The sequence below is a fragment of the Podarcis gaigeae genome (genome assembly GCF_964106915.1).
Source record: "Podarcis gaigeae genome assembly, chromosome: 11".
Classification (NCBI taxonomy): domain Eukaryota; kingdom Metazoa; phylum Chordata; class Lepidosauria; order Squamata; family Lacertidae; genus Podarcis; species Podarcis gaigeae.
This window is the reverse complement of record NC_139687.1, coordinates 53,804,228-53,817,386: the sequence shown is the minus strand read 5'-3', so window position 1 is coordinate 53,817,386 and position 13,159 is coordinate 53,804,228. Positions and strand designations below refer to the sequence as shown.

Below are 13,159 nucleotides of genomic sequence, written 5' to 3'. Positions count from 1 at the left end.
CCAAGTCCCAAAACCAAGAGGTCTTCGCAACTTCCAGCACATGTCAATCCTGCACACAGTTGTCAACTTTTCCCTTTTTAAAAGGGAAATTCCCTTATTCTGAATAGGATTCCTCGCAAGAAAAGGGAAAAGTTGACAGCTATGATCCTGCATCACCCGAGGTCGCACCCCTCCAAACCCCTTATCCTCCAGACAATTTCCTCCTCCTCCCCATTACCCCCACCTGGTATCCTGGCAATCCCAAGGTTCAGACCCGACTTCCTCCTGCTCCTAATGCCCGGGGGTCTCCTGACCCACCCCGGAACTTCGCCTTCGCTCCAAGCCATCCCATTCCATCGGACCCAGCCCTTCCCAGTATCCCATTGCACTTACCCTTGGCTTCCCTGGCCTCGTGCAAATTTCGTGTGGGTGTGCATTCAATGGGGCATGCTACCCGCCCGCCCCCCTCGTGCTTCCTATGCACAAGAGAACAGGGCAGCCTCCAACAATGGCAATAATAATAATTAGGGAGGCCTCGCCCGAACCCAGTTTATCCAGATCCCCGCCCCCAGCGCTCACCTGATTTCGGGGCCCCGATCCCCGATCTACTCAGCCACCCCCACCCCAAGGCCTCCTCCTGCTCTCCTTCCCACCCCCAAAGCACTCACCCTGCCGCCCCACAATCTCGGCCACATGCTCGGAGCTGGGCACCGGCACGCACTCGGTGGTGTTGACGCTCTTCCTCCTCAGCAGCGCCGCCTGCTCGCCGTTCAAGGCCGGCACCGGAGGGATCCCGGCCGCCGCCGCCGCCACACCTCCTCCGGGCGGCCCGTAGCCCTGCGAGAGCATCGCCGCCATCACGCCGCCGTGGTGGGCATCGTCGCCGGGCCCGTACAGCGCCCCGCCGAGCGCCGCCTCCTGGGCCTCGAAGGCCGAGCCGGCGGAGAGGGGCGGCGGCAGCATGACCGAGCCCAGCCCTGGGGGCAAGGCCGGCGGCGGCGGCGGAGGCAGCAGCAGGAGGGAGGCCGCCGGGACGCCGCCACCGCCGGGCTCCAGCAGCAAGTCCTCTCCGCCGCCGCCGCCTCCTCCTCGGTCGTCGTCGTCCTCCTCGTCAGGCGGCTCCTCCAAGTCCAGCTCCAGGTCGCCGCCGCCCTCGGGGGCCGCCTCCTCTTCCTCGCCGCCGCCGCCCTCCTCTTCCTCCTCCGGGCGCTCCAGCGACGGAACGGGCGCCGCCTCGCCCAGGCCCAAGCCGGCCAGGCGTTCCCTCAGCAGCGGCGGCGAAGGCGGCGGCGGCGGCAGCAGCAGCGGGTGATGGTGGTGATAGTGGAGCAGCAGGCCCGGCGGTGGCCTAGGCGGCAGCAGCAGCCCCACCAGCTCGGGCGGCTCCTCCTGAGGCGACGGCGAGGCGCTGCCGCTCGGCATGGCCTCGGCAAGGCCGCCGCCGCCGGCAGCAGCAGCGGGCGGAGAAGAAGGAAGAGGAGGAAGGGGCGACGCGCTGGGGCTACTGGGCCCTGCTGGGCGACATGCTGCTGCTGCTGCTGCTGCCGGCTCTCCCGCGGCGGCGGCGAGGACGACGGCCTCCTCCTCCTCTTCCTCCTCCTCCTCTTCTTCTTCTTCCTCCTCCGCCTCTTGCGGGGCTTGAGGCGAGGCGCTGGCAGCAGGAGCGGCGGCGGCGACGACGACGGTGGTGCCGCCGCCACGGCCGCCGCTCGGCTCAGCGCTTCTTTTGTTCCATGGCGGCTTCCCCCCGCCGGCTCCTCCAGCAGCAGCGGCGGCGGCGGCCGCAGGCGGCGGCGGCCCAGGCAGCTCCAGCCCCGCCCCGCGCCGCTCCCCCAGCCGGGCGATTGGGTGGTGGCAGCGGCGGCTCAGCAACCGCAGCAGCAGCCGGCGCTTGGGCAGGGCCCCGGGAAGGCGGTGGCTGCTGCTGCTGCCGCGGCCGCAGGAGGAGGAGGCGGCGGCGGCGGCGGAGGTGGAGGGGGGGAAAGCGGCTGCTCCGGCCGCGCCTGGACGGGGAAAGGGGCGCGGGGCGAGAAGAAGCGGCGGCGGCGTTTGCGGAGAGGGCGGCGGCGCCTGCTGCTGCTGCTCTTCTCCCTCCTGCCCTCTGGTCTCCTCAGACACCATCCACGCGCCCACCCGCCCTCGCTCGCTCGCCTCGGGCCCAATCTCGCCGCCAGGCCCCGCAGGATTGTTGGGTCGGACGGGCGGGTATTGTGACGGGGGCGGGAGGGAGGCTGAGGCGGCGGCGCCGGCCGGGTGAGCCGAGGCCTTGCCCTGCCTGCCCTCCGCGGCCTGGCCTGGCCCGCCCCTCACTCACCCCGGCCTTCGGTCAGCTTCCCGCTTCCCTCCCTCATCCCGCGTGGGAAGAAAAACGGAGGGAAGAGGGAGAAAGGCAGAAGCGCCTGAGGGAGGGAAGGTTGAAGGGCACCAGCCGCGCTGAGGCGAGGGAGGAGCAGGAGACAAAGGATGGGCGCCCGTCCAGAGATTATATGCCATCTTTTTAAATAATAATAATATATTCGACGGGTTTACACACAAACACCCGCAAGCGTGCCTCTGAACATGCACAGAATGCACGCACCTGCGCGCACACAACTTTTTTATTTACTTTTTTTTGCAAGTCTCGCCCCCAGAAGCTTCCCCAGATCAAACGCATGGCTTCCACCCAGGAAAGTCTGAGCCTCCTTTTTAATAAATGACAGGGTGGCACCAGCCCTGGCAAAGAGAGAGTGGGGGGAACTCGCCCAGTTCCTTTCAGAACAAGCTTCTGCTGAAAATCTGCAAAAGTGCATGTGAATTTCTTTCTCCAAAAGAAAAGGGTTTTGTTTTTTTTAACAGTGCTGCCTGGAGAGTTGCCTGGAAAAGGTTTCTTGGGTGAGCAGGCCAAGTTACCTTTTGCAGGCTGGGGCTAAGTTACCCCTTGTCAATTTTCAGCTGCTCACCATCAGGTTTCTTAAAAGTGGCAGAAAGGGAAAATGTCTTCAGTCTTTATTTAATTTGTAAACCATCCTCCACCTGAAGATCCCAGGGTGGTTCACAACTTAAAAATTAAAAACCAGAACACAAAATACATAATAGAACCAAACCAATAACACCCCCACCATCTAAAAAGGCCATAGAATGTTTAATCACTTCAAGGCCTGTTTATGTTATGATATATAATGAAAGCGCCAGGCGAGCTGCCCTGGGGAGAACATTCCACAAGTGGGGAGCCACTGCAGAAATGAGGCACACAAAGAAAGTCCTCAGGATGATCGTAAGATCCATTCATATGGGGAGATTGGGGAGATGCAGTCCTGAGCCATTTAAGGCTTTATACACCAAAACCAGCACTTGGAACTGGACCTGGAAATTTAACTGGCACTGGCAGCTGGTGTAGTCAGGCCAGGATTGTTGTAATATGCTAAAACTAGCGAAAACAAAAGGAAAACTAAAAGGCCAGATGATGTGGATTCCTAACACAACAAGTGTTAGGTGTGCAATCTGGCCACCGATTTCTGCAGCAGCTGAAGTTTCCAAACCACCTTCAGAGGCAGCCCCATGTATAACACATTGCAGTAATCTAACCTATAGGTTATCGGAGCATAGGTGACAGAAGTTAGGCTATCCCTGTCCAGATATAGGCGCTATATTTCTGCACCTTCAGAGGGAGTGTAACCCCATCAAGAGCAGGCAACATCCCATCTACCTGATCTAGGGAACGGTCCACTAGGGTTGCCACCTGTCCTTTATAATACAGGATTGTCCCTTTTTCAGGGGAAAATGCTATGTCCTGCTTTGATACACTTTTGTCATGTATTACAGGTCGTCTCTGCCCCTGCGTGTGTGTATGTGTGTGCGCATGCCAAGTTAGGGATCCTCCAAATGCATGTTTGAAAGAGTGTGTGAGAGGTCATGTCTTTAAGCTCTGGGTAGCCAAGCACAGAAGGATTTACAAATTCATGTGCATGTGTGTACACACGTGTGTATGTGACAAATTCCAGAGGGGCCATCCTGTTAGGCTGAAATAGATTGTGATGGGTTGCTTTGAAGTCACTTCAGCAACATATGGGGGGGGGGGGGAGATCACATTCCCAACCACCCCAGCCTGTCCTGTATTTTGCCAGGACAAAGGTGGCAACCCTACTTCCCACTAAGGGTGCCTCAGTCTTATCTGGATTGAGCCTCAATTTGTTAGCTCTCATCCATTCCATTACTGAGACAAGGCAACGATCCAGCACATGCCCCATTTTGCAGATGTAAAGGAGAAGTAAAACTGTCGCCAGCAAATTGCTTACACTGCAGGCTTCCTCAACCTCGGCCATCCAGATGTTTTGAGACTACAATTCCCATCATCCCTGACCACTGGTCCTGCTAGCTAGGGATCATGGGAGTTGTAGGCCAAAAACATCTGGAGGACCAAGGTTGAGGAAGCCTGGCTTACAGTGTTCTCCATATCTCTGTACCACAGAAGTGGTTTTTAAGACTTTTAGGGACCGCTGGGATTCTTCAAACGTAAAAGGGGTTCCTTGAGGAGATCATTAATGGCAGGCAAGCTTCTTCGAAGGACAGGTTGCTCACCAGTCTTGATCTTCCTCTGCAATGTGCAGGGGGGGTGTAGGGAGCACATGGTAATCCGTATGGGTCAACACAGACTCCAGAACTCTACCCTAGAATATGCCCCATGTCCTCTGCAATTCACAGAAGTTTCATGGCAAACGTGGCATTCCACAGTGAAGAAGCCAACAATGTTTGAAAACTGGTGATTTGGAGTGGTGGCTATTGTTTTAAATGTATATTGTTTTAAATGTTTGTTTTGCTTTTGGGATTGTAGTTCCATTTGTGTTTCACAAGCTGGTCTCTGACTGTAATAAATTTCATGTTCATGAGTGGTGGCTACTTCAGACAAATTATTTTCCACTTAGAACAGCTTGCATGAAGCTAGCATTTTCAAGCAGCTACCATTAATGGAGTGGTCCGTGTGAACCAATATCTGAATGCTGCCAATGGGAAGGTAGTGCTTATGGGTCCAAGGCAATATGATTGAAAATGTCCCCACTCAACCCCCCCCAAACCCCACTTTCCATTTGGCCTTGTGCAAATGTATACTGGGAGACAAGAGTTGAGATGAAATGTTAATCTGTGGGCCTATTACTTAGACTGGCAACTTGAGTCTGCCATTCATTTTGGGAGTTGCAACATTCTGAATAATTTTACAATTAACAAAGTTTGAGCTGATGATGTGTTTTTAAACTGTGAGGGTAGAAGAACTACACCTTAGCTCTCCCATAAGAGCTGTTTATCCTGTTTAGTTTTTTAAAGTCTTCCAGTGAGAAGTATCACACAACCTCCCTTGTTAACTTGTTCCGCGGCCTTTTTTTAAAAAAGTTACTGTTACATAGGAGAATATTAGAGGGGAAAGTAGGTCATAGAAGACTGAATTTTTCATCATTTTCCTGTGGACACATGCTTTATGGAGAAATCCCAATATGGTGTGAGCTCAGACTATTTCCAGACTATCTGCAAGGCTCTATTTTAAGCCAACCTTCATCATTTTCCCCTGGAAAATAAATATTTATTCAAACTTATGTGATATAAAACAGTTAGGATGACACACATATTGCCTTTGCTACGCGTCTTATGTTTCCTGCATGCCTGAAGCTCTGCAAATATGCTTTTGAGTCATCCTGGCTGACACCCACAAACCACTTAAGAAGGCTTTTAGCCCCACTGACATCAATAAGACTAATAGCCTAATTCTAAGGATTGTTTTGCTATTAAATAGTGAGGACGGGTTCGGAAGGGGTGTAGTGATTTCTGTACCAATTTCAGTGGAAATTGGGATGTTATGGTGTTGTTGAGTACATCAAATAGGATTGGACTGTGGATTTCAGAATGCCCCACTGTCCTAGCTTAAGTGGTTTGCCAATTCCACAAATGTGGGCTTTTACATAAGTAACAAAGTTAAGTAGAATCCCCACAACATTCAGGAGGGCTTTGCATATTACCAGGAAATAGGATGGTGTTGAAGGAAGAAGGGTTTGCATCACTTTGACCAATGCTTTAATGCTACCCCTACATAATGGGGGAAGGAGGGATTAGAAGATACGGTAGGTAAAAAAATTAGAGTGAAAGCTTTTTGAAATGACAGTGGGTTTTCAAGAAGGCATGCTGTGATGTAATGGGCATTGTCCAATGGACAGAAGGTGCCTTGGAGCATAAGTGGCAATGGAAAGACTATTCTGTCCTAAACTTGATAGTTGGACTGAGGGTGTGTCGGTCCTAGCACTTTCAGAGAAAAATATATAAAGCTAGATATGTACTTTGCTATCTGCACAAAACATGAAGGCATTGTTCCATTTAGTATTACCGTTTGGTAGGAATCATAGATGGGTCCTCCTTTATGGGCTTGGCCACTGTAAGAACAGGGTGCTGGACTTGATGGGCCTGATCCGACAGGGCTCTTGTGCTCATTAGAATTTGCCTCTTGAGACTTTGCTGAAATGAAACAAATGTCGACACAACAGAATAAATAGAAGTGTGCTCAATTGCCTTGGACAATGACAGTCTCTCTCTCTCCCCCACCCCCCAGTCTGTTATTCCTTTTTCCATTTGCCTATGTCTCTCCCTATTTCCCTTTACTCCAGCTGGGATGCTCATCTTTTCAGCTTTTCACTTGTTTGTGGTGGGTGAGTATATATCTGTATCTGAAATGTCCAGAGAATGTACAAAATTCAGTTGATATATGCACATTCTCCAGTTGGGGATTATGCATAATGACCGGAGAATGTACAACATTCCATCTTCATGAATAGATCATGTGCCCATTCTGTATGTGGCCTGGTGAATGTGCACCGTGGCTGGCTGTGAACGCGCATAAACAACTCAACTTACACGTCCCTTAAAATTATATACACATGTATACAGACACACTCCCCACAAACTGGCGGAACATCAAAGGCATTCTTGTAACTCACTTCAAGGCTGCCTTTTGGAGAGAAAACAGGATGTATATTTTTAAGTGCATAAAAGAAGTCTGGCTGTTGAAGTAATAACCAACTGGTCTTTAAGAAGCACAGGAATTGTTGGGGTAAGGTCCTAAGAAAGGGTAAAAAACACACACATACACTTTTTGACAGAAGGTCAAGGCAATAACTTAGACACCAAAGGAACACAATAGCTCTTCATAGGAAAAACCTGCTTTCTCCATGGTTGACTGGAGAGAGTAGCTATTTCTATCACTCCATCTAATACTGAGCTCAGGTGCTGGGTGCCGACAAGCCTGGAGTCAAAATGGGGCCATTGGGAAAGAGAGATATTCACATGCTTCTAGGGAATACTATGTTTTGCAGAACTACAAAAGGAAAAGCAGTATAAACGAAACCCCAAAGGGCGTCACACCCCCTCTCCAGGTTGCAGAGGCTGCTGAGCATGCTTAGTCCTAACTGAGCTGTTTTTGAAAGGGGAGTGGAATGCTTTGCTGGGAGGAAATGGCTTGCTGGCATCCTGAGCAGAAGCATGCTTTTTTTTGGGGGGGGGGGAAACGGGACAGACTGCAGCATTTTGTTGCAGTTGCCACTTGTGACTCCCTATTGTATAACTGCTCTAAATTTGTTTGCATTTAAAGCCCTGCTGCAACAGGCGAAGGCTGTTTAGTTTCTCAAGGGGAGAATGCAGCTGTTAGGAGCACATTGGGAATCCTGGGAAACGTCCACAAGTATTTAGGAGGCCAGGATTATGTGATCTGCCTCCATAACTAGCCTCAGATGACCTGGAGTCTCTCATTTATAAATCTTTGCAGACTGTTAACAGTCTAAAATAATACTCAGCTGGAGGTCCTGGAATTTAATTGATTCATCTGCATGGCTAATCCATTAAAAATTTAATTGCAGATTATAAAAGCTTACTGGTTAATCAGGAAAGTCAGTAGGCCCATGGAACAGGCTCTTAGAGCCCAGCTCTGACAATATTTACCTAAAATAAATATCCAGGCCATGTTTGTGTTCTTTTAAAAATGTTTAGTGCTGCTGGACAATGCTTGATAGTTTGCACCATTACCTACTTTGGTAACTCTTCCGAGAGAAGAACAAACTTTGCTAGCCTTTCCTTATCTATATGTTTTTAATATTGTGCTTTAATACCGTAACCCACCCTGGGACCTTGAGGGAAGGTCATTCTGTGTCCAGCTTTTAAGCATTCGGAAACTTTTTCTATTTTGCCAGGCCTATGCAGGCAATGAAGAGCACATCACTCACAATGGTCTGTTTTAAATTCTTTTGCTTTAAACTTTTCGTGATTTTACTGTGTGGTTTTGGGTTTTTATATTGCTGTAAACCACTGTGAGATAGTGTGTGTGTGTGTGTGTGTGTGTGTGTGTGTGTGTGTGTGTGTAATGCTACAGCAGTATAGAAATAGGTTTTTGTGGTTTTTTGTAAATAAATAAATACTCCTAGTAACAACTGCCCCATAGGCCCTGTAACTGAAGGAAAAAACAAGAGGTTTTTCATTCTATTCGTGGAGCATAATGGGTGGTTTCGCCTTCAGTTCCATAGTTATGGTCCATGGTAGCTGGTATCTATTGGAACTGTTAAGATGGAAGGCAGGCAGACCAAAAGCAGATAGAGCCAGAGAACCAACAAATTCTCGTTTTGCTCCTGTTCTTCTTCAAGCTGAGTTCTACAATGGAAGACCAAGGAAGAGGAAGCTGATCGTCTGTGCTCCCTGCTCTGGACTGGTTGCAAACATGAAGGCAGGTCAGGTGGAAGCTGGCTGAGGTTGGTGGGGCATAATTAGTTATGGGTCAACAACCAAGTATACAGTACGTGGAGGAAGGAAAGCTTTCAGGTAAATACTGCAGAGTCTGTGGTCATCACCTCTGAGACTTGGGAGGGCAGAGTGAAGTCAGGTTCAACCCTTGGCATCTTCAGGTAGGGCTGGGAGAGATCCCTGTGTGAAATCCTGGACATTCGCTGCCAGTGATGTGGAATGCTAGACTGGTGACTGAGAGTGGACACCAAGACCATATAACACTGGTCCTGAAAGACCTACATTGGCTCCCAGTATGTTTCCTAGCACAATTCAAAGTGTTGATGCTGACCTTCAAAGCTCTAAACCAGGCACCCGCAAACTCTGTCCTCCAGCTGTTTTGGGACTACAATTCCCATCACCCCTACCACTGGTCCTCTTAGCTAGGGATGATGGGAGTTGTAGTCCCAAAACAGCTGGAGAGCTGAGCTTGGGAGTGCCTGCTAAACGGACTCAGCCCAGTATACCTGAAGGAGCATCTCCATCCCCGGACACTGAGGTCCAGTTCCAAGGGCCTTCTGGCAATTCCCTCACTGCAAAAAGTGAGGTTACAGGGAATCATGCAAAGGGGCCGTCTCAGTAGTGGTACCCACCCTGTGGAATGCCCTCCCATCAGATGTCAAGGAAATAACTATTTGACTTTTAGAAGACATCTGAAGGCAGCCCTGTTTAGGGAAGTTTTTAATGTTTTATTGTGTTTTTAATATTCTGTTGGGAGCTGCCAAGAGTGGCTAGTGAAACTCAGTCTTGCGAGACAGCACAGCCATTTTGGTCAGCATGATCTCACGTCATTTCGTGCTGTGATTTCCCCCTGGGAAAAGAGTGAATTGTGGCACGAAATCGAGCAAGATCACAGCAATCAAAATGGCTGCCATTCTCTTGCCATTAAAAAAATCATGAAAGTGGTGTCCATGAAGATGGGTCAAAAGTCTGACTCAGTATAAGGTGACTTCCTATGACTATTACTCAAAAAGATCACAAGGCCTTCCCAGACTCAGAGTGGTTCTAACTGTTCCACCCAAACTTCTGCATCAAAACATTTTGTGGAAACAAAGGCTGTCAATTCCAGACAGCAGCTGGATACAAGGAACTGTTTTATGTTGACTCAGGTTATTGGTCCATCTAACTAAGTATGTATTTTGTCACTGCAGCTGAGCAACCAGCAGAATGGGGTAAGGTGCTTTTCTGTTTGAAACAGAAGCGTGGCTGTTCTGCCATGTGATTGGCTAACACTGCTACAGCTGACTGCATGGCAATCCTTTTTATGTTGGTCTCGGCGTCAGGCTTATCCTGCTTTTGTCATTTACCTTTACCTTTTTTATCAACTGCAGTAAGGGAAAGGGAAAGAGACCCCTGACCATTAGGTCCAGTCGTGACCGACTCTGGGGTTGCAGCGCTCATCTCGCTTTATTGGCCGAGGGAGCCGGCGTACAGCTTTCGGGTTATGTGGCCAGCAGGACTAAGCCGCTTCTGGCGAACCAGAGCGGTACCTATTTATCTACTTGCACTTTGATGTGCTTTTGAACTGCTAGGTTGGCAGGAGCAGGGAACGAACAACGGGAGCTCACCCCATCACGGGGATTTGAACCGCTGACCTTCTGATCAGCAAGTCCTAGGCTCTGTGGTTTAACCCACAGCGCCACCCGCATCTCTTATCAACTGCAGTAGGGGTGGTTAAACTGCTGCTCTCTAGATGCTTGACTGCAGCTCCCATAACCACTAACCATTGGCCAGGCTGTCTGGGGCTGATTGCAGTTGGAGTCTTAACATTTAGAGCACTATCATAGTTGCTACAAAAGCAGAGACATCACCTTGCCAACAAAGGTCTGTATAGTTAAAGCTATGGTTTTCCCAGTAGTGATGTATGGAAGTGAGAGCTGGACCATAAAGAAGGCTGATCGCCAGAGAACTGATGCTTTTGAATTATGGTGCTCATCGCCAAAGAATTGATGCTTTTGAATTATGGTGCTGGAGGAGACTCTTGAGAGTCCCATGGACTGCAAGAAGATCAGACCTAACTATTCTTAAGGAAATCAGCCCTGAGTGCTCACTGGAAGGACAGATCGTGAAGCTGAGGCTCCAATACTTTGGCCACCTCATGAGAAGAGAAGACACACACAGCCACAGACTTTATCTTACCTCACAATCTTCTCCTTTGCACACTCCCTTCTGACTTCCCTTCCCTTTTTCTATGAAAAGTTGCTTGTCCCTGTTCCTTCCAGCCGACTTCCAACTGCCGTGGGGCATTCCAGAACTTTCTGAGTCCAACATTCAGTGCCTTTTGTTAGAGATGGAGTCCACACAAAAGCACCCTTCTGGGGCATTTGAATAACAAAGGGATCTTCCCATGATTTCTAGGAATGGCATCTTAGAACTTTCACTGGAATTTCTGTAATAGGCTGGGAACGATGTGCACTAACGGTTTGCAAATCTCCCAAAGTGATTTAATGGTGTTCTGTCTCTGTTCCTGCTCTAACCATAGGCAGGGGGAAAGAACTACAGAACCTCTGAAAATGTTGCGATTGTCATCTCCCAGAGCATGGCCAGCTGCTCACGAGAAGCGCAAAAATGGTTTTATTACCCATATGAAAAAGAAAAGATACAGTTCTATACTTAGAAAACGGGCTGTCCTATGTCCAGTGAAATGATTGCCTGTCATGGGCTGTGTGGCGATCACACAGGGTCCCTGGACGTTTCACCGTCTATTGATCCCTGTGCCACCACTTTATTTCTCGCTGCCACCACCCAGGCCCCACCTGGTACAATACTGAGTCCAGTCAGGGTTAAATTGGAACATAAACTTCTGTTTATTTATTGCCGTTTAACAAGCGTGTGGTTTCATAAACAGTATCGGTCAATTACAATCATGGGGGTGCCTATCCAGACCTATAACTTCTGCTACCTGCTCTAACTCACTAAACCACCTCTCAGATATTTACCGTATTTTTTGCTCTATAAGACTCACTTTTCCCCTCCTAATAAGTAAGGGGAAATGTGTGTGCGTCTTATGGAGCGAATGCAGGCTGCGCAGCTATCCCAGAAGCCAGAATAGCAAGAGGGATTGCTGTGCAGAGGGATCCCTCTTGTTGTTCTGGCTTTTGAGATTCAGAATATTTTTTTTCTTGTTTTCCTCTCCAAAAACTAGGTGTGTCTTATGGTCTGGTGCGTCTTGTAGAGCGAAAAATACGGTACTTGTCTTCCTAGCCCCTAACTGTTCCTGACTCAGCTTATTTCGCTACACTAACTCAACCTACCCACAGAATCTATCCCAATTCACTCCCACTCCAACCAACCACCCAACTCCCAACAAACTCCTCCCTTTGCCCCTCCCAGAGCTGGTTTTATAGTCCCTCTGACTCCACCCCCCTGGTTCTGATTGGGTAACTTGTTTAAGTATTTCACCTCCAGCTCTCTCATATGTTAATGTCACAGGCTGGCTGGTCACAGAGGAATGGTGGGGGGCACTAGGTGAGGAGCCCCCAAGGGAAGAAGGCTCAGAGCCTAGGGACTTGTGGTGGGACGGCATTGAGCGGTCAGAGGAAGAAGAGGGAGCAGAGTAGGAGGAGGAGGTGTCGGAAGCTGAAGAGGTAACAGGGCTTAGTGAGCAGGAAGAGGCTGTGGTGGAGAGCCATTCAGAAGCAGAGGCAGAAGCAGAGGCTGGAAAGGAGTGGACTCAAAATGTTGCAAAATGCTCCCTTTCCCTCCAGGAGCAGAAGAGGCATGAAGGGGGGGGGGATTCTATTAATAAAGAGTTAACTTCATGTGCTCTGTTTGATTTATTTCTGACTGCCTGCCTGACATTGTCCTAGTTCTGCAACTCGAGATCCTTTGAACTGGGATTACTGGGGACCTAAGCTGCTTGCTGGGCATTTGCTGCACTCTTGGGCTGCACTATACCAAAGCCCTGGATAGTTCAGCCGGTAGATCAGGGGTCAGAACCTTTTTCACCAGGGGGCCGATCCACTGTCCCTCAGACCTTGTGGGGGACCAGACTATATTTTGGAAAAAAATATGAACGAATTCCTATGCCCCACAAATAACCCAGAGGTGCATTTTAAATCAAAGGACACATTCTACTCATGTAAAAACAAGCTGATTCCCGGGCCGTCCATGGGCCGGATTGAGAAGGCAATTGGGCCGCATCTGGCCCCTGGGCCTTAGGTTGCGTACCCCTGGATTAGAACATGCTGCTGCTGATGATGATGATTATTATTATTATTATTATTATTATTATTATTATTATTATTAATTTTATATACCGCCCTATACCCGGGGGTCTCAGGGTGGTTCACAGAATAAAATCAAGCTATAAAACCACAAAATACCTAATAAAAATGAAAATAACATCCCAATAGCACCCCCCCCACAAAATCACATTTTAAAGGGCATAGGATATAAA

At 49.4% G+C, this 13,159-nt stretch overlaps 1 protein-coding gene and 1 long non-coding RNA gene across 2 annotated transcripts in view; both read right to left on the bottom strand.

The window, feature by feature from the left end:
• MEX3C (mex-3 RNA binding family member C) overlaps positions 1-2,146 on the bottom strand; it is a 29,482-nt gene extending 27,336 nt beyond the window's left edge. The window contains exon 1 of the mRNA XM_083702663.1: positions 648-2,146. Within this exon, the coding sequence (XP_083558789.1) occupies positions 648-2,100 (1,453 nt within the window). The 5' untranslated portion in view covers positions 2,101-2,146. The remainder of the gene's footprint in view (positions 1-647) is intronic.
• Positions 2,147-5,817: 3,671 nt separating this feature from the next.
• LOC310827215 lies at positions 5,818-12,381 on the bottom strand. Its single transcript, XR_014556219.1, has 3 exons — positions 11,953-12,381; positions 10,900-11,684; positions 5,818-6,453 (listed from the first exon to the last, which is right to left on the bottom strand). It is a non-coding gene; the product is annotated as an uncharacterized lncRNA (long non-coding RNA).
• Positions 12,382-13,159: the final 778 nt, after the last annotated feature.